At 46.0% G+C, this 25,729-nt stretch overlaps 2 protein-coding genes across 4 annotated transcripts; both read right to left on the bottom strand.

Annotated features, from left to right (window-relative positions):
* LOC8070546 (aldose 1-epimerase) lies at positions 9,142-11,538 on the bottom strand. 2 transcript variants are annotated; one of them, XM_002452287.2, is made up of 5 exons: positions 11,056-11,533; positions 10,882-10,931; positions 10,680-10,803; positions 10,425-10,532; positions 9,142-10,018 (listed from the first exon to the last, which is right to left on the bottom strand). In XM_002452287.2, exons 1-5 carry the CDS (start codon positions 11,294-11,296, stop codon positions 9,357-9,359), a joined length of 1,185 nt encoding a protein of 394 aa, XP_002452332.1. In that variant the 5' UTR covers positions 11,297-11,533; the 3' UTR covers positions 9,142-9,356. The 2 variants fall into 2 exon arrangements, with proteins under 2 accessions (XP_002452332.1, XP_021314575.1); XM_021458900.1 differs by having other exon boundaries at positions 10,680-10,931; positions 11,056-11,538.
* LOC8055395 (hornerin) lies at positions 13,918-18,810 on the bottom strand. Of its 2 annotated transcripts, none has more exons than XM_021460389.1 (2): positions 18,570-18,810; positions 13,918-16,608 (listed from the first exon to the last, which is right to left on the bottom strand). In XM_021460389.1, exon 2 carries the CDS (start codon positions 16,251-16,253, stop codon positions 14,328-14,330), a length of 1,926 nt encoding a protein of 641 aa, XP_021316064.1. In that variant the 5' UTR covers positions 16,254-16,608; positions 18,570-18,810; the 3' UTR covers positions 13,918-14,327. The 2 variants fall into 2 exon arrangements, with proteins under 2 accessions (XP_021316064.1, XP_002452331.1); XM_002452286.2 differs by having other exon boundaries at positions 13,918-16,504.

Below are 25,729 nucleotides of genomic sequence, written 5' to 3'. Positions count from 1 at the left end.
CCGTGCGCCCGAGGAAACTTCGTCGTCTTCCTCCCGCGAGATCGGATCCGCACACAGCCATCTGGTTCACGCGCGTAGGGCCGGCCTCCTCCTCGACGGCTGTTGCGTGAACCATCTCATCAATTCATGGCGCAAGGCCGGCCTCCTCCCCAACGGCTGCTGCGTGAGTCATCTCATCAGTTCATGCGCGCACGGCCGGCCTCTGCTCCGACGACTCCTGCTGCTGCGTGGTGCCCTTGATCCAATCAGGTGCTGCGTGGTGCCCTTGATCCAGTCAGGTACGTGGCTGCTTGAGGAGATGGCCGGCGGTGGAGATAATTGCTGGGAGAGGGAACCTTCACGTGCAGCATAGGAAGGACGACGCGGCGGCGGCATCAATCTTGCTGATTCTGCGACAACAGCCTGATCGGTAAAAAAAAATCTTGTGGGCCTTCTATTTTTTGTTATGGCAAGTCAAGAATAGCAAACTCTTAGAAATGGTCTCTTTTTTTACTTGGTATTTTGTTTTAGGAGTTGGCAAAACACAAGATTTGCTAAGTAAAAAATAGCAAACTCTTGGAGATGCTCTTAGCTTTGTGGCTGTGGTGTACTGCATGTCTGGCTCGGAATTTTACTACACGTGTTGCCGGCGATGGATGTACGACGGTTACTACTACTGAAATTCAACAGTCCGCATGTTCAGTGTGAAAGAATCTCAAAGGAGCTTGTTGAAACAATCGACGTACAGATGTTCCTTAAATGTTCTGAATTCAAAATTATGTTCTAAAATGACTTGAATTACCAGTATGGAAGGAGTATTTAGGCCTTGTTTAGTTCTCAAAAAATTTTATAAAATTTTTTAGATTTCCTATCACATAAAATCTTTAGACGCATACATGAAATATTAAATATAGACGAAAACAAAAACTAATTACACAGTTTGGTCGGAATTGACGAGACGAATCTTTTGAGTCTAGTTAGTACATGATTGGATTATATTTGTCAAATACAAACGAAAGTGGTACTATTTCTATTTTGCAAAATTTTTTGGAACTAAATAAGGCCTTAGTTAAAAATTATAACACCCGGCCCAGGGTTTAATAGAATTAATAGAATACTTATATCAACAAGTTGTAATTTCTTTTCTGAAAGCTCAACTCCAAGGAACTCTAAAATTAAGCGTGCTTGATCTAGAGAAATCTAAGTATGAGTGACCGATCGGAAAGTATTTTTCAGATGTACATGAGTAAAGACAAAGTACATAGAAAAAACTCGTGTTGGTCATGGACGAACCCATATACAACCACGTGGGTGCGGCCGCACGCAGTCTCAAATGCAAAATACTACCATAATCGGCTAATCGCACCCCCACCAACCAAACGTCTGCACGCACACCACGCCGACGCTGGCGGTCAGCTGCCTCCTGCCTCCACTTACTTGCTAATGTCTGAAGCACTAAAACAACAGGGGAGAGGAGACACGAGTGCCGCCCTACATCCCTGCCTCTTCCATGCTTTTGTTCTTGATCAAGGTTCAGGCCTTGTTTACTTCCCAAAAAATTTTATAAAATTTTTCAGATTCTCCGTCACATCGAATCTTTAGACGTATGCATAAAGTATTAAATATAGATAAAAATAAAAACTAATTGCACAATATTTATCAAATACAAACGAAAGCGCTACTATTCATATTTTGTAAAATTTTTTGGAAGTAAACAAGGCCTCAAGAGCAAAGTAACTTAAAAAATTCTTTACTTTCCATTAATCTGAGTGTTTAAATTGGTTTCAGTTTGTGGTTTTTACCTTCTTCATTATTTGTTTGGATTCTAGGGTTAGGCTGTTTGATTATTTCTATGATAATTGAAAATTAATATCAATAAAAGCAACTGAAATTTAAATATTCTTGTGGATGCTAGAAAAAACATGGAAGGGTCTTCCCTTGACGTGGGGAAAAATATAATCCTAAAATGTCTCAATCGGAATGCGTCGATAAGTTTAGAAATTGGCTTGAATATAGTTACGACAAATGATGACGTGGTTCATCACTTCATGAACATGGATGTAGATTTGATCCATAATTGGTAATGCAACTATTTTTCTTTTTTCAATGAACCATTCTTTCTTTGCATAAAATTGAATGGATTGTTCTTTTTTCTTTAAGTCACAAAGAGGATCTTATGGTTGAAGATTGCTTCTTTCAATGTCGATAATCTTTTGTTGGTAATTATAGCATCCTCTAACTATATTTTGGTAAATGGCAAGCACTATTATCGCTACTTCACTGTTCATATATATTGTTATTAACTGGTAGATCTCAATTGAAAAGGGTTCAATGGTGTTATTAAATTACACTATCGTGTGTGTGTGTCTATATATATATATATATATATATATATATATATATATATATATATATATATAACTGCTATGAAATAAGCCCACATGCCCGCACCCCTCTCAATATTTCTCTAGCTCCATCCCTGGTGTTGGTTTGTGAGGGCTGACTATGTCCTAGAAAAACTGTCAGATATAAGTGGGCCCGATCTCGTAGAAGTCGGACGTTACCAGGCCCGTATTTGGCCCAGTGCAAGTGGGGCGATGGAACTAGGCCCCTAAATTTTAGGGGCCCCTCCGATTGGGCTTCAAGAGGATAATATGTTTGTATGGGCCTTTTGTTTTTGTTTTTTCATACTGTAGCCTGCCGGCCTAATAGTTTTATGTGATTTCCTGCATCGCATTTTGACTAGGGCCTTGTTTAGTTCACCCTAAAAAGCAAAAAGTTTTCAAGATTCCCCATCACATCGAATCTTGTGGCACATGCATGAAACATTATATATAAACAAAAACAAAAACTAATTACACAGTTTAGTTATAAATCACGAGACGAAACTTTTGATCCTAGTTAGTCTATGATTGGATAATATTTGTCACAAACAAACGAAAGTGCTACAATACCGAAAACTTTTTCACTTTTCGGAACTAAACAAGGCCTAGGAGTATGTGAGTTTCAAGCGTGGAAAGCTGAACCGACACTGCCGCCGCTACCCGTTCTTCTGGCAGACTGCACAAGCAGCGACTTGGCGATCCGCGATCCCTGATCCCAAGCACATGCCCTTTACTTTCTTAGCTAATTAGTAACATCCGTCATATGTTTTTGTCGTTTTGATTTGTTTTGTTGGATGTCTTCTAGTATTAGAAAATATGATGATTTTAAAGAATACCTAGAGAACGATGATTTTGTTTTAAAGAATCCCTGAAGAATGATGATTTTTACTCCAAGTTAAGAAGATATCAATTAGGTTTAGATTCAACATTTAATATTTTAGCATCAATATGCCTGTTTGTAGTTCTTGATATTGTTTTTTGAGCGAATAGTTCTTGATATTGTGAGAAAACATGCTTTATATAATAAAATTAAATGCACTTTAGTTATTTGTATTGCTCTATAAGGCCCCATTTGTATGATTTGCACCAGGGCCTAAAATTCTCGGGTACGGGCCTGGACGTTACAAAAGTTTAGTTCAAAGTATATGAACTCTTGTCCATTTTGTGTCGTTACGGACCGTGTTTGCTTCATTTCGTACTGCGCTGCACAGTCCGCATCGCAGTTTAAGCATCTCCAACAACTCCTCAAATCCACTTGGTATTCTTATTATTTTGACAAAAACACAAAAACACATCTCCAACAACTCTTTAAATTCACTTGGTATATTTCCTAACTTGCTAAACACCGAGTCCGCACGCGTATATCTCCGCGCGCGGCGTGGACTGCATATAGCGGTTTTCGGCTTCGTCCCGCGCGCGCGAGTGAAGTTCCCAGCGCGCCAAACTCTTCCCGCGCCGTCCCCAGCCTGATGGATCGATCTTCCCGTCGTCGCTGCTGCTGTCATGCGTTCAGTGGCCGGCAAATCTTCGGTGCCAGACTGAGATGGGACAGACTGACAACAATTTTCAGAAGAAATCTGACGCTGCACCTGGCCATGCACGTCCACACACAATTCGTCCGTGAAGCTTCCGTTCGGTGAAGTGCTGGTCCAAACCGGAGTATACTAGTTCTCAACGACGTCGATCGATGAGGAGGCCAGAGTGCCTTGCCGACGTAGGTGATGGCTAGCGTCGCGCTCGACCGGCGGCGGCGGCCAAACGCACGCGATATCGGACGCCGCGCAGCCAATTTTACGTGAGTCAAGGCCCAGTACCGGTTTGGAGGAGAAAGGTGGGCCTATTTTTTTCAATTTTACCAAGTAAAAATACCAATTTGTTGGAGACACATCTTTTTTTCTTCTTGCCAAACAAAATACCAAGTTGCTATAACTCAAGATATACTAAGTGAATTTTAAGAAGTTGTTGGAGATGCTCAGGTATGTGTTTGCTTCGCTGCCGTAGTTGTTGCATGCCACGGTCTCGCCATGGCAGTTCATTTCTCACGCCAAATCCGCAGTTCTGGTGGAAGTTTCTAGCACTGAACTTTCGCGCGGGGCACGGGGCCACAGTGTAGACGCCACGTCCATACGCGTCAGCCAAACTATGCCCTGTTTGACTTTCAACTTTTACCCAGTAAAATTTTCACTTTTGTATATTTTATTGATATTGGACTCTAGATCCTAGACTCTACTCGTAGGTAAGCACCGTTGCACTCAGATGTGTTGACTTTAAATTATATGTGTGATAGTATTATTTTATAAAAAATAGAATACTCACAATTAAATTATCATTATAAGTATTGATATATCATAATATTATATCATTTCTTTTAATTATAGCTGGCTAAGGAAAGCTTAGATCATCTCTAGGAGACTCCTTACAGTTTTATAATTTACAGAAATATAAATTTTGGTGACCTGCAAGGGGAAGCTCGGGTGGTTCACGGCATCAGGAAACCCCTTCGTCTCGAGGTACAATATGGCATAGATTGGGAGGTTCATTGGAATTTTTTGGAGATACAATTAGGTCAGTCTCAATGTATAGTTTCATGACACAGTTACCAAGACTATAAACTAGGTAACCGAGCCATAAGAGTTTTATGGGGATGAAACTTCTCTCTTAGGACACTCACAATGCAAGACTCTACTAAGTTGGGTGGAACTTCAATAGGGAAAACATGTCATGGGTGGAACTAAGTTGCGATTATAGAAAGCCATGCAGCCTGAGGCACGATGGCCCGGCCCATGCCACGACATTTTGGCCCGGTCCAAGCATGGCCCGGCTCGGTAACTCGTGGCCCGGGCTGGGCCAACCCGGTGGTGCAGGTCGTGCTTGGGCCGACCTCTGAGCCCGCGGGCCGGCCCGGCCCGGCCTGAGTTTTATGGGTCGGCCCGGCAACAGCCTGGTACCACCTCCACGAGCATTGCACAAATAACTCATTTTTATGTTATATGTCTTTTGATGTCATTTCTATGATCTAAGACTGAGATTGTGAATCTGAGAAGTTGAGAATTATAAAAATTGATTGTGGCATTATGTTGGTGAAGTGATCGTTGTCATTATGTGGTTATTTTGATTTTTTTACAAAACCGGGTTGTGGGCTGGCCCGACCCGCCAGGCTACGCGGGCCGACATGACACGAAGTTAGCCCATGAGCCCGTGCTTGGGCCGAAGCCAGGCACGCGGGCCGCTAAGGCATGACACGGCAGGCACGCGGGCCAAGTCGGCACAGCACGCTACGACCCGTGCCTAGCCCGGGCCCAGGCTGGCCCGGCCCGATGGCCATCTAGTTGGGATAAACATTACAGAAATAGAAAACTCCCAAATTCAAATAGGCCAAAAGGATCTTTCTGGTGGAGAGTTATTCTAAAATTACTCGATAAGTACAAAGGAATGACAAATGTTTTGATCCTTGATGGACAGTACAATATTCTCTGGAAGGATTTATGGAATGGTCAAGTTCGGGAGTTGCAATTTCCAGAGCTATTCTCTTCTGCAAAAAACAAGTTCACAAGCCTAAGAAAGGCATTTGACTCAGCTAACATTCATGATTTGTTCAATCTACCAGTCTCAGTTGAAGCCAATGACCAAATGCAAGCACGTCAGTTTGAGTCGTCAGAATTAGTGCTCTGATGAGAATGATAAATGGACTTATATTTTGGGCAACACGCAACTCTTCTCCTCAAAAGCCTATAGATCACTCACAGGTCACTCCCAGATTCACCCAATTTACAGCTGGCTGTGGAAAACTTCTTGTCAGGGAAAACACACAAAAAAAAATTCTGGTTGGCCCTAAAAGATAAACTAAGCACCAGAAACATGATCAGAAGAAGAGGATGCATTTAGATGACTATCAATGTGTACTTTGTCAGCTCTCTATTGAAGAGAAAGTTATGCATCTATTATTCTACTGTCCCTTTGCCAAAAGCTTTTGGAGCATGGTGAATTTTATCTTTGCTGATACCTTTCACTTCAGCAAATATTTCAAGTCTGGAAAACTATTCTACAAACTGAATTCTCACGGGATATCTTCATCCTCTTCTTCAGTAGGTGCCCCTGGCTCCTCCTATTTCCTCAAAAAAAATTGATAGCTATTAATTTAACATTAAATTTTAGATTTTGCCCGCCAAAGGTACTCCCTTCGTCCTGTAATATAATATATTTTAATATTTAAAATTTACACTAAATACTTTCTATTTATCAACAAATCATCATTAATCATATTAATGATAGCTTCTAATTAAAAAATGAAATGAGATTACATGCGTCTTTTATGTTCTGTCTTAATTTATCTTAAAATTCTTAGAATGTAAGGACATGTTGAGTAGCTATTAATTTCAGATACCACGAGCCAGCAAGGGAGATAAATATATGTGACAACATTTAATTCCAGATTTTACCTGGCAAGGTACTCCCTCCATCGTGTAATATAGTGCATTCTAACATTTAAAATTTACCCTAATATATAATACATTTTAGAGAATAAAAATTAATTTATATTAAATACTTTCCATTTATCAACTAATCATTATTAATCGCATTGATGATATCTCTGATTAGAAAATAAAATAAAGGTACATGTGTCTTTTATATTCTCTCTTAATTTGTCTTTAAATTCCTAAAATATAAAGACAGAGAGAATAGATATATATGACAACTATTAATTTCAGATTTTATATGTCAAGGTACTACCTCTGTCCTGTAATATAATGCATTCAAACATTTAAATTTATCTCCAAATATAATGCATTCTAAGGACAAAACCAATTTACATTAAATTCTTTTTATTTATCAACCAATCATCATTAATCACATTGATAATAGCTTCTACTAATTAGAAAATAAAATAAAGATACATGCCTCTTTCTTAATTTTTGTCTTGAAATTCTATGACAACATTTAATTTTAGATTTCACCTGCCAAGAGAGATACGGCAGCTATTCATTGCTTTCTGCATTACCCTCGCCACACTCAGTCACTGCAGTGCACATCCTCAACGGCTCAACCCCTCGCAGTCGCAGCCTACAAATAGGAGTGCCCAAGGACGGAAGACACCACACATCTAGAACTAGAAAAGCAGCCGGCCGGTTGACGGGTGCCGTCTCGCAAAACTGCAACCAACTACCACAGGGAGGCAGCCACCGGACGATCCCACACGCCATGATGTGCTGCAAGATCGTCGCCGCCCTCGCGATGGCGCTGCTGCTGGTGCTCGGCACGGCCGAGGCCCAGGTCCTGCCGACCCCGTGCTGCCGCTTTGACTGCTGCGACGGCATTCGGTGCTGCGTTGCCGGGACGACCTGGAACACGCTCGCCCCGTCCCCGTCCCCGTCCCCGTCCCCGTCGCCTGCTGTGGCCTTCGCCCGCAGCGACGCCAAGGCCCGGCCTGGGGGTGCGTCTCGTAAGATCGCCCCTGGAAACTAGTATTGTACCTCTGGTACTGGTAAAGCCGTGCCGTTCTTTCGTTCGTTTGAGCTTATCAGTCGAATTACATCACTCATCATAGTTTATCAGCCAAATAAACATCGTGTTTGCAACTTGCGAGGCTTACCATTCTTGTCCTATATTTCCTATTCGGTTTTGGGGGGTGCCGTTTGGCTAGTTGAATCGTTTTCGATTCTTTCCGAGAACCACCTGGAACGGCACCAAACGTGTTACAAGCCAAACGTTTCAGCCAAGAAACGTTTCTCACGTAAGTGTACCCTGTCTGTTTCCACGCATACGCGCGTTAGCGATCGAGAGGAGCGACATAAGCAGAATAAACCCGCCAAAAAGCCCCACGATGGATGCACGACTCATAGCCGCCCACGGCTTGGAGTTCCTAGAAATGAACTACCCTGCAATTATACATGGCCATGCAGCCCGTGGCCCGGTGGCTTGGTGATTTGGCTCGGCCCGAGAGACCAGGCCGGTTGTGTCTGGGCCAAGCATGCAGTACGGCACGAGCATGGTCTGTTCTAACAGTCGGCTCGGTGAAAATTAATTGTTGGTGTAGTTGTGACTCGTATATATATGCTATTGATTATTATACTAGTAAAAATGATGAATTGTTTTAGGATTTGATGAAAATATGTTGTTGTCGGCTTCATGGACCGTGGGCTGACACAGCACGGCATGTTTGACGGGCCGGCACGGCACAAAAACTAGCCCGCAGGCCGTGTCTTGGGCCGAAGGTTAGGCACGATGTCTATAGAGGCACGACCGCTAGGCACAACGGCCCGTAACAGCCCGATGAATTACGACACGACACGATATCGGGCTGTACCAAACAAACGATTTTACAAAGTAATTCTTATTTATTTTCCAAAACATTTCTTAAAAAAGTTTAGGTTCGAAAATTTGGATTCCTATAAAACACACCAAAGACATGTTCAGTGTGAAAGAACTTCAAAGTAACTTTTTGGGAACAATCGAGCGTGTGTGTATATATATAAGTTCCTTAAATAAATTGTCTAGCTTTAAAAATTACTGTTCCAGCTTAACATCATGTTCTAGAAATATACTCCCTCTGTTTAGATTGTACTAAATTTTAGGACAGAAGGAGTATGTGATTTGTTCATAGCACGTAAATTTTAAAAGATACACATCTGCTTCAGAAAGAAATGTTCCTTCAAATAAATAAATAAATAAATATATTTTAATCATGAAAACAAATTTCCTAAATAAAACAATTTCAGTGGATGAGCTATCTGCGTGTGTTATAGTACTACTTGAAAGTTGAAACTATATAAGAATCTAGTAAAAATGCAAAATACCCTATTCAGCATATGAAATTAAAGCTTAGTGAATACAGTAGTTTTCATATCCTAAATTATAAAACCATCATACTGCGCAGCACATTATTATTTGGGGATGTCCTTGGAGACTAGTTGGAGTCTAACCATGACACACCACGCGGTGACAGCACTAGAGATGAACCACATGCGCGCATTTGTTGTGCAAGTAGCTAGAAAGCTAGGCGAAGGAGAACTTAAAGACCATGTCATGCTTGTACACCTGTCCTGGCCTGACGATCTGCGACGGGAAGCTCGGGTGGTTCACGGCGTCGGGGAACCCCTGCGTCTCGAGGCACAGCGCGCCGTACCGCCCGTACACGCTGCCGCCCTTTCCCCTGACGCCCGCGAGCCCGTTGCTGGTGTAGAACTGCACCCCGGGCTGGTCCGCCCACAGCTCCATGGCCCGCCCCGTCGCGCCGTCCCAGACGCGCGCCACCGGCCGCAACGGCGGCGCGGCGCCATCGTCGTCGTCGTCGTCGTGATCCACGGCGTAGTTGGTGTCGTAGCCGGCGAGGCCGTGCGGCAGGTCGGGCTGCAGGCGCGCGCCCACGGGCGCCGGCGCGCGGAAGTCGTAGGGCGTGCCGGCCACGGGCGCCAGCGCGCCCGTCGGGATGAGCGTGGCGGCGTCCACCGGCGTGTACCGCGACGCGAAGAGCTGCACCGTCTCGCCGAGGATGGGCCCGCTGCCGTGGCCGCCCAGGTTCCAGTAGGCGTGGTGCGCCAGGTTCACCGGGGTGGCCCTGCTCCTGCTCTCCGCCGCCGTGGCGTTCATGCGCACGCTCAGCGCGTACGGGGACGAGAGTCGGTACGTCACGTACACGTCCAGGTCGCCCGGAAACCCTGCTTTTAACAAAACAATCACAAAGCAGTCGCGTACGTTAATCTAAACAAATGCAAACACATGGTTGTTACACTACACTCTAGCAGTGGTGCACGCTAGTGCACAGTCCACAGTCCGATCCACAGTAGTGCTCCCGAGAGTGTACTGTTTTTGCAACTGCAAAAGGGATGAAAAAGTGCAAGTGCGCATATTCAGGAAAAGACCTTCTGCGAGATGATGACACTGGACCACAGTCCACGTGTCCATATGATCGCTGGTCTGGGCTGCACTGAAATATTCTCTCCGGCACTCACTCATCTACAGATGTGTGGGTTTCATAGTAGTACCACCAAAAGAAAAAGAGGGCATCTGTTGGAAACAAAACAAATGGGAAGAGCCAAGCCAACACATGACATGACACGGTACCTTGCTCCCCGTCGAAGCTATGGTAGTAGAGCGTGATGTACGGTGAGTCGCCGCCGCCGACGTGCTCCTTCACCGTCCATATCACCTTGCTGAACCCCCGGTGGCCACCTGCCCCGATGTTCCGATGTTCCGATCCGAGGACGACAAAGGTAGAGAACTTCAGTCAGAAAACATAGCACGAAGCTGCTTCTGCTCGCTCGGAGCAATCAGCAGAGCCTCTGACTCTGAGCATGCAGCCATGCGTGTATGAATCACCGTGAAGCGAGTTGTTGCCGTCGTTGCGGTAGAGGCGGTAGGCCTTGCCGTCCAGCACGAACCGAGCGCCGGCGATCCTGTTGGCCACGCGGCCGATCAGACCCCCGAAGTAGGCGCTGCCGTTCTGCACATTATCCACAGTTTCAGTTTCACACAAGACAGTATACATCCATCCATGTAAACTACGATGGATCGATCTTACGACATATTCAGCGACGGTGTCGTAGCCGAGCACAACGTCGCCCAAGTTCCCTGCGATGCGAAAAAAAAAAAAGAAACAACTGACCTCGTGAACACTGTAGGAAGCTGGCTGGATTTTCTTCCGTTGCAGAGAAACTGTAGTAGGAGGCATGGAAGAGGAGTGTTAATTTACTACCTTTGGAGTCGGGGAGGATGACGGACATGAGAGTCGCCCCCCAGTTGGTGACCTTGATGGAGAAATCTCCCATCCTGAGCTCGTGAACACCGACCATCTTCCTGCCGGTCCTGTCCGCCGCTAGGGTCGCCGCTGCAGCATTTTCGACGACGCCGGAGAAGCAAACCGCCACGGCAAGGCACAGGGCGGCGAGAAGAGCAGGGAGCCGGTGCAGAGGAGGAGGAGGAGGAGCTCTTGCCATTTCGATGGAACTGGGAGGAGCAGCAGCTGGTCCAGCCGATCGAACGGGGCCGCGCGTTTCAGAAATTTAAGGTGATCGACCCCGGCCCGCACGCAGCTCCTTGGTTTGTGGGCTGTGTCAGAAAGCTACTGCGGTCCAGCGATCGGCATGGTGTCGCGCGTTTTCGCCATCTGATGATGCATGCTAGCTCCCGGTCCAGCGCCTATCCACCACCCTGCTAGAGTGCTAGTGCTTCTGGATGGACGGGCGGGCAGCTGCTGCCAGTGCTACTTGCGTTGCACGCGGCACTACGGATTGTAGTCTGGTACTGGATGCCACCGAAAGCCTCCGGTGGCTTGTCGGATACTTGCGCCGCGCGTGCAGTGCAGCCGTGCTTTCCTTTTCCGTGAAGGTTTTGTATGCAATGCAATCCGCTGTGTGGAAAACACAGGGTCCCCTCGCAGTATCAGCCGGCCAGTTGGTTATATGCATGGACAGCAAAAAAGAAGCAGCTGCTATATGCCTATATGAGCTTGATGATCCCAACAAGAATGTACCTATGTTTTTAGTTTCGTAAATAGTTTATATTTAATATTTCATATATGTGTCTAAACATTTGATGCAATGGACGGTAAATTTTAATATTTAAAACCAAACAGAACCTAAAATGACTATTAACACAGACGGATACTCTAAGGATCCGTTTCTAAAAATCGATTAACACATACGGATCCGCATCCAAAAATAATTGTCTCAAAAACATTTCATATGAATTTAGATGGTGACAAACTTTGTACCAACATTGTAGAGCTCAATGTGGTTTACAACTTATAGTAGATAATTTTTTTTATTTGAAACTATTTAGAGCAACAAAAAATCATTTCAAGCAATCAGATTTTCAAAATTATTATTTATAATTTTTGAACAAACTCTGATGTTAACGTGATCTACACAAGTTGTATTTGTCAATAAGGCCTATAACTTCGAAGTTCACAAGTTTTTCACTCCTAAATATTTGTTTTATGTTCTAAGATTTAGAAATTTAAAATCTAGAGATTTCAATTGACGTAATATGTTAATAGCATCTCCAAGAGTTATGCATTTTTAGTTTTGTATTTGATAGAGTTTGTAAAGTTCCAAATAAAAATGACAAGGATAAAAGGCGTGATCTCCAACAGTTTTGCATTTTCACTTGGCATTTGAGGAAATTTTGGACCCACACTTTTTTTCCTCGGAAGGTTTTTCTCTTGGTGCGTGATTTTCTTCTTCGCCTGTAATTCTTCGCGCGTCGCGCGCCTTTGTATCGCTGTATTCCTCGCTCAGCTGTCGTCACCCCGTCTAGGTCCTCGCGTCGTGTCGTTTGGTCCTCACCCGTCATGAACCTCGCCCCGTCCTGATCCTCTGCGGCAAAGCTTCGCGGCAAAACTTGGCAGCTCTCGCGCGTGGAGGAGTCGCGCGGGTGGACGGAACGCAGCCCGAGTCGCGCGGGTGTGGGGACGATCACGATTTGCAAAGCCTGGGGGGGCTTGGCATATATGCCAAGTCTAGACCTCTAAATGCCAAGTTATGCAAATTGCAAAGTCTAAATGCAAAATCATTGGATAGTATATTTTAAGTTTTTTTTTGTAAATTAGTAAATGCATAACCCTTGGAGATGCTCTAACATGATCTATACCGAACTTGTAACTGTCAATGCAATCTGTAACTTTGCAGTTGACAAGTTTTTTATTTGGAAACATCTAGAGTCCCAAATGTTCGTTTCAAAATTCTTTGCTTCTGATATTCAAATTTTTGAATAAAATTCCAAACTATCACGGATGGAGACACACCCTATATCAAAAGTATATAGCTAAAATTTTTCAATTGAAAGAACTTAAAATATTAGATACAAGATTACAGAATGTTTATAAAAAAAGATAGTGTCTATGTGTACTCACAAATGATTGTTTAGCAATGGTAGAGAGGTGTTGTGTGTGTTAAGTTTGTGGGTTTAGTGCTTCTACCATCACGATTGCCACTGGAGCTAACTTCGCCTGTTGCCGCCTAGGCTCTGTTCACTTATTTTATAAGTCATATTTTCTCTATCAGCCAATAGTATTTTTCTCTAACAATAAATTAGCGAACAATACTTTCAACCATGATTTTTCAGACAACCAAACAGGCTCAGATGAAATGAAGATTCACTCTTCTCTCTTTTTTGTGTAAGCAAAATGTTTGAGGCGGATCTCTATCAGCTAGCTAGTTGAGATGCCACTACTGGAGATGCCATGAGTCTGGTTGCACTGGAATTCAGGCCTTGTTTAGTTCCAAAATATTTTGCAAAATCGACACTGTAGCTTTTTCGTTTGTATTTGACAAATATTGTCCAATCATGGACTAACTAGGCTCAAAAGATTCGTCTCGTCAATTTCGACCAAACTGTGCAATTAGTTTTTATTTTTGTCTATATTTAATACTTCATGCATGTGTCTAAAGATTCGATGTGACGGGGAATCTGAAAAATTTTGCAAAATTTTTTGGGAACTAAACAAGGCCTCAATTTGCAAAGAACAATCCAAATTCTAGTAAGAGCAGATATGAAACACAAAAAAGTCACTAGGGCACCATTGTACGTACTTGTAGCTCTCATCAAATACCATAAATCAGTAAACACATAACCATCTGTGCAGCGAAACGTGTTGCTGCGAATCATCATCTGATAACTCAGCACAGTGTACCAATAAGTTTGATTGTTACACATGGATCTTATTCACAACAACTACAGCAGTAAAGCTTTCGCATTCCAAAAGCTTTCGGGCCTGCTACGAATAATCCAACCATATACAAGCCCCGACAACAAATTCATGTCTTCACCCTTGATGTTGATGACACAAGGGAAACAAAATTAACCTAAATTTCACCATACAAGTTCGATCTGCAGACAAGAAAATGTTTTATACACAGGCAATAATCTGACAGCTATAAATAACAGAAAAAGACAATTTTTATCTGTCTTTTTTTAAGAAAAGGTGCTGTAGAAGTAGAAATCGAGCCTCAAGCGCTGCCGTTTCAATCAGAGCTTGTCGACGTCGACGTTCCTGAAGCTCCCGCCAAGCAACGATAATAGACCACCGCCGTGCACCCTCCCCTCGGGGACGGCGACCACCCCTCCCTCTCTGCTATTCTCCGATGGCTGCACGGCTGCCGCCGTCAAGGATTTCATGGAGTGGGGAACCAGCACCTGGGGAGGGATCAGCTCTTGCCTCCTCGTCGCCGCCACAGGCGAGCCGTCGCAGTCCGACACCGTGCTCACTCCCGACGACGAGTAGTCGCTGTTCATGTTCGCCGCGCTGGCGGACCGAACGATGCCGTGGAAGAGGCCCGGCCCGATCATGCTGCCGCCGCCGCCGCCGCGGCGCTGCTGCGAGGCCACCAGCGTGCCGTGCGCCGCGCAGAGCCCGCTCCGGCCGCGCGCGAACTTCTCGCAGCCGCCGCCGAAGTTGCACCGCTTCCCGCCGCCGTGGGCCTTGCAGTACTCGGTGCTCCCTTGCGCGCTCTTGCCGCACCCGTCCACCCTGCACCGCTTGCCACCGCCGTGCTTCACGCAGCGGTCCGTGCGCCCGCGCGCGCTCTTGCTGCACCCGGGCACCGCGCACCGCTTCCCGCCGCCGTGCGCCACGCAGAAGTCCGTGCCGCCGTGGACGCTCTTGGGGCACACACCGCCGCCCTCGTACATGCACCGCTTCCCGCCGCCGTGCGCCTTGCAAAGCGGCGTGCTGCCTTCGGCGCCCTTGCCGCACCCCTCGAAGACGCACCGCTTCCCGCCGCCGTGCGACTTGCAGTACAGGGTGCTCCCCTGCGCTCCTTTGCGGCAGTCGGGGAACTGGCACCGCCGCCCGCCACCGTGAGAGATGCACAGCCCGACCCTTCCCTCGGCGCTCCTGATGCAGCCTTCGACGGAGCACCTCTTCCCGCCGCCGTGCTTGATGCAGCGTCCGGACTTGCCCCGCGCGGCTTTAGGGCAGTCCGGGTAGCCGCACCGTCGGCCGCCGCCATGCGCGATGCAGTGATCCGTCTTCCCTTCCGCGCTCTTGGTGCAGCCGAGCTGCAGGCACCGGCGTCCCCCGCCGTGGGCCTTGCAGTAGGCCGTGCGGCTCTCGGCGCCCTTGTGGCACCCGGGCTTCTGGCACCTCTGCCCGCCGCCGTGAGCGATGCACAGGCCCGACGCGCCTCGCGCGCCCTTGGAGCACCCTTTGAACCTGCACTTCTTGGGATGCCGGCGTTGAGCCTGCTGTCCAGGATTGCTTACGACGGTCACGACATCAGAGCTCACGCCACCAAAAGAAGCCTCCGTCATGGATGCCGAAGGTTCAGGGCTGAGCCGAAAACCGCGGGGATCAGTACCATCATTACTGTCGTCTTCATCATCTAGCAAACCCTGCTCCTCTTCGGTTCTTGAATAGTTTGGCCGAGGCGCGAAGAGCAGAGACGGCATGTAGCCGCCGGAGCTTCTCCTGGCGGACGTGGAGCCCTCGTCAACGGTGGAGAAGGAGATGATGGTTCCGGCAGGCACGCCCAAGTGTTTGGTTGCTCCAGCACTACGACGACCCTGATGAATCCCAAGGCTCAGCGCCCCTGGATCAGCGAAGGAGAAGCTCTGGCCAAACAAAGTTACAGGTGGTCTCGACTTGTCTGCTCCGGCAGGCTGCTGCTGATCAGAAGAGTTAACGTCTGGATCCGGCGTCGGACCCAGCCCGAGGACTAGCCTGCATCCATCATCTTGAGCAGGCGCATGAATTGACCTCTGAAAACCTCTGTGGCCATGGCTGCTGCTCTTGTTCACTGCAGAACCCAGCTGGTCTGTGCCAAATGTTATCTGACTCTGACCACCATGGCTGCCTGTTGTGTAGCTCGTCAATGAGAAACCAATTGACACTGCAGGATCATCCATGAGAGCCTGGTTTCCACGGTGCAGGACACCCGCGAAACCGTTATTCATCTAGGCTACTTGAAAAATGCAGTGAAGGTGGTGGACGAAGAACAACGAGGAGAGAGTGTATTTCTTCAGAGTGAGAACAGGGGTTTACTTTACTGATCTCTTATATGTGCACAGTCGAGTAGACGAAGTGAAAGAATATCAGCAGCAGTGAAGTACCATCTGATCCACCACTAACAAAGCCTGATGTGTCTGCCCGATCCATTACTGTCTTGCTCCAGTATAAAAATTTTGACCCAGGAGGTACTTGAACTCTGTGATAGACAAAACCGTATAGTTATGTTCACTGACAGTTGATCATCAATAAGAAGCAGAGGAAGCCAAGGTGCACTGCCAGTGAATTCTTCAGACTACAAAACTGCAAAAGGAGTAGAAACACAGTTGAGATTCTGTTCTAGAAAAAACTCAAGGCCCGTTTGGCATGCAAAAATTTCACAACAGTATAATTACTATCCCGTGAAATTCTTGTACTTCACAGTTGACACCATCCACCAAGTCATGCAATTGAACTTAACCATAGAACTACGTAAGAAAATCTCTATTTACCGCACTTGAGAAAATGATTCATTAGTGGCGCCAGTAAACATACAACGACCAATCATAACTAATTAGGAAGAACATTGACTAGGTTTTTTTTTATATAAAAAATAGATCTATATTTTGTTGGAAGACCATGGGACACTAATAATTGAAGGTAAATAAAAAAAGTAAAACAACAAGTGGCCTAACTATTCTACTTGCGTTTGATATATGACTTCTATTTTTCCGATAATTAACATAACCTTTGGTGTCAGAGTTAGTTTTGATGAATGAAGAAGAAAAAGGATATGATGGCAAGCACAAACATGAGCCTGAGACAAGAATCATTGAAGACCACCATGATCACTAGAGAACAAGAGTTTTGTGCAATACATAGGCATGTTAAAATCTTCTGCTCTCCAAAAGAAGATGCGTTGACATCTCGGCTGAACAAGTTGACTTTCCTAGCTATCGATCCCTAGATAGGTTGTTGCGTTATGCGAAAACGAGATGGATATCACATAACTTAATGCATGATTATTCATGAATCAGACAGTGATGATGATACCAGCACGTACAAACCTTTTTGCAGAAGTACATAATTCAGGTCTGCTCAGGTCATACGTAGTGTACGCCTAAAACCGTACAAGAAATATACCTAGACGTTACAAGCAGCTGGCTAGCTTGGTCAGAGCTCATACCCTTGAGCAAATTTTCTAAGACAATAGGAAGAGCGATTCAGTTGACTCGACGAAACAGCGATTCCAATAGCCGCGGAAAAAGAATATCAGGGCCATGAGAATCGGTTCTTTTCAGCGAGTTCGAGTCCCCCCCAAAAAAAAGTGAAATCAGACATGGGAAGTTCGTAGAGATCAAGCAAAATTATGCGAATTGCAAAAGGAAAAAAAAAAGGTTCATGCATGTTTTCTGAAGTTCTCAAAGAAAATCTAAAGTATAACACTGTAGTATTCTACCTAAAAAATCATTGCAAGTGGGAAAAAAATGAAGCAACCTAGAAAATAGGGGCAGAGCAAAATCGAATTGGGCTACCTACCGACTCATGCCATGAACAAAGTTATTTATTCATTTTTTAAGAAAAGGATGGCATGAAGAAAGTTTAGTTTAGTGATTAAGATGCCGCCGCTTGCCAGAAATGGAGAAAGGACGTAGATTCTTCTCTTTGATTTTACTGCAGTCTTGATTTTAGAGCGGTTTCAGAAAGAAATCAAAACGAAAAAAAAATAGTTAGCGTAAACCTCGGATTTCTAACCAACTCTCAGATCGTTGTCTCGCGCACCTTCACCGGAGGCGGAGAGAGAGAGAGAGAGAGATTGAGAAAGACGGCGAAATTCCAGTGGCCTGATCCTGGTCTGCCACAACCACAAACCGCGAACAGTATCCGGACAGGGGGAGTCCAGAGCTCCAGCAGCACGGGCCTCAGCTCAGACCCATCGAATTCTTGCAGCAACATGAACCGGGACAAAGACAGATCTGAATGAACCGAACAGCAATTGCTTTTTCAGCCGTGTGCATCCATGGCAGAAACCTCAAGACCCTCGAATCAGCGGTAGTAATCAACAACAACCCACGCGCAAAAAAGCTACCGTACGACATGCATGCCTAACCAAGGCTGCTTGCTTGCTTAGGTTGTACAGTAGTACGTAGCTGCCCAGCGAAACGAGAGAAATGAATTACGGCCATGGGGGGGGGCATGGCCTTGGCAGAGAGCATGCAGCGCGGAGCGGACGGAATCTTGGCAGGGAAACAGAGGCGGAGAAGGAAACAGAGGAAGAGAATCACCTTGCATCCCGGCGCCAGCGGAGAGAATCGCAATCTGTGGCGCGCAAACACAGAGAGGCAGCAGAGAGAGAAGGAGAGGAGGGAAGGCCAGATTTTATTATGGAGAGAGTGGTCTGACGGGGGCTGTTGTGGTGCGGGGAGGGGGGCTCGTGCGAGCGCCGGCGACGTCACATGACGGCGGCGCCTTTCCCACGCCCACGCGCAGCGGGCAGCGCACCTGGCTCCAAGCGACCAGCCGGCGCGTCGCGGCTGCAGGCCTGGAGCCGACGCGGACGGGGGTGTCCGCGTGGGTGGATTCCTCGGCCCACCTCGCTCGCCCCAGTGCTTTGCTTTTGTGGAATTGCGACGGCACATCGGTGGGTTTTGGAGGGAAGCTGAGCTCTCTCTGGTGGCGATGTTTTCAGCATCTCCCTACCCTAACCCTGCCCTGCCTCTCTTCCGAAGGACGTCTTTTTCTCGTTCTTGAAAGTTGTAATCATGTTGGTAGTTTTACCAAACACTGCTTTCACGCTCTTGATTATACTCTCTCTCTCTCTCTCTCCTCATTCTTTTTTACATGTCACATTAGTTTTACTCAAAGTTAAACACTGCTCCCTCCGTACTGGTGTTTTGGATAAGACTTTGATCAAATATTGAGAATATAAAATTATAAATAATATTTTTTTAAGTTGTCGAGTTTAAAAATGTGAAAAAATCATATGAATAGATTTATCTTAAAAAATATTTTTATAAAAATATACATGTATCGCCCTTCCGTAAAATGGTTAAGCGACCTCCAATTAAGTCTAAGCATGTCTCTATTAATCATCTTTATAGACGGGCATCGTGAGGGAATTAACATGGTCAAGGTTTTTTTTTTTAGGACAGGTGGCACACGGGTAGATAGGGCTGCTAGAAAAAGTGACGAGTAGGTGCAACAATGGGTGAGATGATGAGGAAAGGCGAAAGTGGAAGGGAATTGATGGGGGTAGGTTTTTTTGAACACCGGTGAACGTTAAATAGGTTTGGCTCAAATTCGATATAGAAGCTATCAACAAAACCATTTTTTGGTAGGGCTCCTCCTCGGATTCTTGCATGGAGCGAAGTAGCCGAAGCGCTACCAAAACAGTCCCTAAACGTGCAGAGATTCGTCAACCTAGCTAAGGGGATTATCATAGCAGCCCTCACCACTCTAGATCCTCCCTTCCCTGAGTAGTCTTCCTTTTTTGTTGTTGCGGATATGTTGGTACAGATCTACCTTGTCAACAAGCCACCACTCATCACCCACAATGTGGAGCAACAAAGATAGAGGAGAGCTATAGGATGAGAAGAGGCAGATAGGAGTGTCACTAGGTGGAGTGGCATGCGAGCAAGTGGGGAATAGCAACGACTTCTGAGTGTCCTATAGTAATCAATAGCTCCCTTCGCATAAGAAAGAATGAATACACCAAAATACAAGAGGATCAAGGCTCCAAACAAATCCAATTCCACATATCGGAATCCATACAATCATCCTTATTTAAGACAAAAATATTCCATGTTTATAAAAAAATAGCCCATGCTCAAAAGGAAATAATTGTGGCACAACACTGGATGAGATGTTGAGGGGGAGGGGGTGTAGATGTTCTTCACTCCCCACTCGCTGTAAAAGAACATGAATTGGTCCAACTCGAGTCGAGAGAGAAATTGTTATCAAAATCTTCATTTAATTTGCTGTCCTTTCTCGACTTCCGCATGGAGCCAAAGTGCTGGAGCCCTAAACATGTCAACATTCATCCATGAACAAAATCCATGAATTTTCTGACCGATCAGAAGTCAACAACTCACATTTTGTTTATGGCTAATTTGAGTTCTAGATCAACCTTTTTCACCCAAATTGTATCAGAAGCGAAAGTCCAATTTTAGCTACTGTTGACTTTTATTAGTTTTACACTTAACTTGTTCTAATGTTACACAGATTATTTTGGTGTAATTTCTAGATAGAGTTGGTGTAAGTAAATAAATTAGGTGCACCGAGGAAAATTTTACCCGATTCTTACAACATCTTTGACGTAGGTCATGGAGTCATTCAAAACATCCGAAAATTTTCTTGTGGCATGCTTATAAAATTCGGATGTAGGTAGAAGTTTTCTGTTATATATACCTAGACACGAGATATAGCAAAACTGAAAGAGGACTATTACTACAAGGCTGCTCCGCTCTAGAATTACTACACGACCAAGGACCAGAACAAAAACAAAAGTCTATAACGCAATTAGCGACTCACACCATACCATAACGGAGAGCTGCCGTGTGTGTACTATCATCCTCTTTTAGATTCATTGACTAGTGAATCTAATGTTCCTGCCGATGACGATGATACACGGTCGACCACACACATGCATGATCGAGGAAAAAAAAATCAAGAAAACCTAGCTAGCTAGCGTAAGTAAACAAAATTCAAACAGCACAAGCTATGCAACAAACCGCGCAACAAGTGAACGCGATGCCACGGACCACGGGGACTACTGGACCATCTGCTCGCGATCGATCTCCTCCTCTGGACAGCAGTCCTCACCCCGTCGCTTTCAACGAAAAGGGAGGGTCATGCTCATGCATGAGCTGTGTGCAGGAAAAGTCCTATGCAGCGACACGATCGTGCGATTGGCTAAGACATTACGTGCACGGGCCTGCGTTTCTTGGGGCCTCTCGTTTTTTGGATCCATGGACCACCGGGATTGAACGCTTGAATTGGTTTGGTTTGGTTGGATGGTTGGTTGGTAGCTTAGCTAGATTCCTGTATGTGTGGGAGTGTGGGCCATTCTTATTGCTGTTGCTTTGCGTCCACTTGTTGCAGTGATATGATGGTCTTAACAAAAAAAAAAGTTAAGGAACTGTGCTATGGAGCATATATAGGATTCGTTGCTTTTAGGTTTTAGCTATCTTTGCATCGGCATCTTTACAATTTTAGATAATGAAATTAAGGTTCCGGCTTCAGCCATCTTTAATGGAATGGTACCATTCTTCCACACTTATGACAAAATAAAATAAAAAAAAATGTCTTGCTCACCCGAAAGTTCCAAGCTGAAGAATGATCCGAAAAGTAAAAGGTCATCCATTTGAGTTGAAGTGAAGTGCCTCCATTGTAGTAGGCGACATGCTTGCATCGTTGCCTCCATTTGGTCCTCGGTGTGCTCCAACCGAGCCCAAACCCCGAAGTCAATGTGTTGCCTTGAATAAGATCTGTAAAAATAATTTTAATGTTTGTTTATTAAAAATTGAATCATTTCTAGTGAACAATATTGACCAACAAATGGCTGCAACACCTACTAGTAATGGTGAGTTTTGTTTCGGACCACCACCTATTGGCATCTTTACGTGCACACAATATGAAAATATATGTAATGAAGAATCTAATACTACTTAATTGGTATCATAAATATTATTATGTTATCTTATAAATTTGATCAAACTTGAGATACTTTGACTCTCCAAGATTTTTGGAATGACTTATAATTTGGAATGGATGGAGTATTTGATATCCCTTTGTCTCAAAATATAAGACATAGTTTGGCCCAACACAATTTTCAAAACTTGATGTATATGTTTTTCTTTCATAACATGAAATACTTCTTTTAACTGTGAATATGATGATATCACGTTTGTATAATAGAATTTACATCTTGTATGACTAATTGATGTTTGACCACATGGTTGAAGTCTTGTTTTCTTGAACAAGGGATGGTATAGGTGTTGTGTCGTTTCATAATCGAGAAAATTATGGTACGATTATTTACAGGTCTGAAAATATAAGGGAAAAGAAACCTACCCTTTATACATATTGCAATTTGTGGGAGGAATAGGCTAGTAGCTACATGGTATATGTTTGTTGCGGCAGTTGTATGTTTGATTTGATTAGGATGGCAAACATGAACAAATCTAAAATAATTATCGAGGTAGGGCGCCTTGCTACTTCGTTTCCTCCTCATCTTCTGCGTCCTCTATTTGGTTTATTCTTCATCCTCTTTATTAAGGACACCGAAAAGTTCATAACTCCATTTTTTCCTTCGCAAAAGCAAAATTCAACTTTAAAGATAAAGTAGCATTGGAAACTGTGTTCCCCCTCCCCCCTCCCCCCCCCCCCAAAAAAAAATCTGGTATACCCTTGTTGCAAAATACTAATCAATTTATCCCAAATTATAAGACATTTGATTATTTTTTTGTCACCAAGGTTTGACCACTTGTCTTATTAAAAAATTATACAAAATATCACTTCTTTTTGTTGTGGATTGGTTCATTAATAAAACTTCTTCAAAACTGACTTAAATTTGATTATATTTGTATAATTTTTTTTAAATAAGACGAGTCATCATACTTGACATCAAAATAATCCAGCGTCTTATAATTTTGGAATGTAGAGAATAAATACTAAATAAAGATGGTTACACCGGTGAATAGTAGTAGTACTGGTGCAGATTCTTGAAGCGTCCAATTATGGTGGTGGTCTCGTGGTCGTGGAGCAAATAATTGCGTTGGCCCCGCTCCCTCTCACGTTCAACAGTCGCTCTCGCCTCAAAGGCGCTTGAGGATGTGGGCTCAAAGCTCCCTGCCGGCTTGGCTCCGACTCGGCTCGGCCGCTCGTGGCTCGGCTTCAACCCGGCCCGTCGTCGTTTCTCCGTGCCGTTCACGCGCCCGAGGCGCCTCCTGGATTGGACAAAAATAAAATAACGGACGAGGCCCCCACCACCGACAGCGACGGCGGCCCCGCGGTGTCTGTCTCCACGTGTCAGTGACAGCAACTGGAATCTCCCCCGCGGTGAGATTCCTGGTAAACCCCCCCCAGGCGTGGGCCCGCCCTCCCCTCTCGTAGTCTCGTGGCGCGTGAGCCTCCCGGTCCCGGCCTAGCGATAGTAGGCGACAAGGGACGGAAGTGCGCGGCCTCTCGCCGCCCGCCACGTGGAGCGCCGCCAATCGCTCCCGCGTCCGGCGTCCCCGGTCCCCGGCCGGGTCCTGCTGCGGTTGCGGTTGCGGCCGCGGGGATGCGGTGGCGGACGGGGTCGGTGTCTGCTGCTCCGCCGCTTCCGCGGCATGCCGCATGCGCGGTGAGCCCGGCCGGCCGGGCTGGTCCTGGTCCCCGGAGAGGTGGTGGCCGGGGTTGGTGGGTGGTGGTGACGTCAGTGGTGGGCATCGTCGTCGGCGGCGGGTGGGAGTCGTGGAGGAATCGGCCGCGGCCGCGGCCGCGCCGGTCGCTGTCCGCGGGTTTATGCATGAGAGAGGTTTCGCACTCGCGGGAAAAGCTTGCTGGTGCCGTTGGCCATGCAGACGAGGGCCTTGTTTAGTTCAACCTGAAAACTAAAAAGTTTTCAAGATTCCTTGTTACATCAAATCTTGTGACAAATGTATGAAATATTAAATATAAATAAAAACAAAAACTAATTACATAGTTCAGCTGTAAATCACGAGACGAATCTTTTGATCCTAGTTAGTCTATGATTGGATAATATTTGTCACAAACAAACGAAAGTGCTACAGTACCGAAAACTTTTCGCTTTTCGAAACTAAACGAGGCCGAGATATACCTCCATATGTTTTGCGTGCGTGACATTTTTTTTTTACCCTCTCTCGTCACCAATCAACACCACCAAACTAACAAGGAGGAGGAGATCGATCGGTGTTTTCACTGCTGGTATACGTTGTTCTCTGCTAGCTACTGTTGAAAGGTTGGCGTGGGAGGTCGTGGCAACGGACGTGTGGTTGTTCGTTTAGATTGGGAAAAAGTTAACCAAGGTACGTACGTATATCTATAGTATACTACGACGTATCATGTATGCGTACGAGTGTTTTTTTTCACGTGTATGTCGTCAGGGTCGATCATGAACAAACCGTCGTCGGTCCTTGCAGCGTGTTCACATATCACAGGCAAGCTAGTCACGACGACCGCAAGTTGCGTACGTCCTTGGAATTAGCGACTCGATTGGAACAGTTGACCAGTGCATCAAGATGATTGGATCGAAAAGTAGACTACGAACATATAGGGAGTATTCTCTACAGACTGTTGCTTATGGCAGTCCTAATAATAGAAATTACTATATCTATTAATTTCTATAGACACTATATATATAGAAACCATAGTCTAATGGATAGTTTTTACATAATATTATTTTATCCAATCATATTCATTCTCTTTCCATTCTTAATAAATCATATCACTTTATGTCTTGAATCTCGTGTAGATATGGTTTCTAATTTGGATGGTACAAAGAGTAAACAATTCAGTTAAATTTACAGTCCAAAACGCCACCTAATTATAGGCACTCCATTCATCCTGAAATATGAGGTATTGAAGCATTTTAAATTTAGTTATAAATTAGGTGAATTAACTCCGGCAAAGCACCAACCACATGCATACAAGCGCGTAGAATCCTTGCAGCCGATGCAGCTTTGAGGTTCGGCAGCCAATGCAGCTTTAAGGCCGAACCCTGTTTGTCGCCGACCTCCTGGCGGCGGCGGCGGCCCGCCAGAGCCTGCTCCTCCCTCCCCCCTCCTCCCCCACGCTCCTCTCTCCCCCTCCCCTTCTTCCCCCTCCCCCGATGGCCTAGGGGCCTGCGGCGGCGCCGTCTCGTCGCGCGGCGGCGAGGTCTTTGGGGCGGGCGCTGGTGGCCTGGGCCGGGGGTCTACCGGATCTGGTCCCCTGGCCCCCCCTGCCCTCCGGCGGCCTTGGCGTCCGCGGCGGTGGCCGTCTGCCCGCGCTGACGCTGGCCGCGACGCGCGTCGCCGAGGGGCGTCGGCGTGGCCTCCGTGGTGGTGGCCGTCGGCGGCCTGGGCCGAGGGACGGCTTTCCAACCCGCTGGGCACCACGTCCCCGTGCGCCGACCTGGAGAAGCTCGTCGACTTCGTGGCCGCCAAGGGCATCCACCTGGTGAGCGACGAGATATACTCCGGCACAGCCTTCGCCGAGCCCGGATTCGTGAGCGTCCTCGAGGTGGTGGCCGCGCGCCGCCGGATCTCCACGGACGCTGACGGGCTGCTGTCGGAGCGCGTGCACGTAGTGTACAGCCTGTCCAAGGACCTGGGCCTGCGTCGGCCTCTGATCTGGCGCGGCTCCCTCCGTTCCCTCCGTTGGCCGGCCTGCCTGGCGTCCGTCTGGGCTCCGGCGTGATCGGGGTGGGGTGCAGGACGGTTGGGCTCGTTCGGGGCGGCTG

The sequence above is a fragment of the Sorghum bicolor genome, chromosome 4, assembly GCF_000003195.3.
Source record: "Sorghum bicolor cultivar BTx623 chromosome 4, Sorghum_bicolor_NCBIv3, whole genome shotgun sequence".
In the NCBI taxonomy this organism is placed as follows: Eukaryota; Viridiplantae; Streptophyta; class Magnoliopsida; order Poales; family Poaceae; genus Sorghum; species Sorghum bicolor.
This window is presented reverse-complemented; position numbering and strand designations above follow the sequence as displayed.

Bases quoted from the DNA above. Each gene is read 5' to 3' on its own strand.
- LOC8070546 (XM_021458900.1), bottom strand. From the start codon at position 11,296: ATGGCAAGAGCTCCTCCTCCTCCTCCTCTGCACCGGCTCCCTGCTCTT. The intron at 10,533-10,679 runs GTGATTCATACA...ACATCGGGGCAG, and splicing joins CGGCAACAACTCGCTTCACG to GTGGCCACCGGGGGTTCAGC. The intron at 10,019-10,424 runs GTACCGTGTCAT...TGTTAAAAGCAG, and splicing joins TAGCTTCGACGGGGAGCAAG to GGTTTCCGGGCGACCTGGAC.
- LOC8055395 (XM_021460389.1), bottom strand. From the start codon at position 16,253: ATGAATAACGGTTTCGCGGGTGTCCTGCACCGTGGAAACCAGGCTCTC.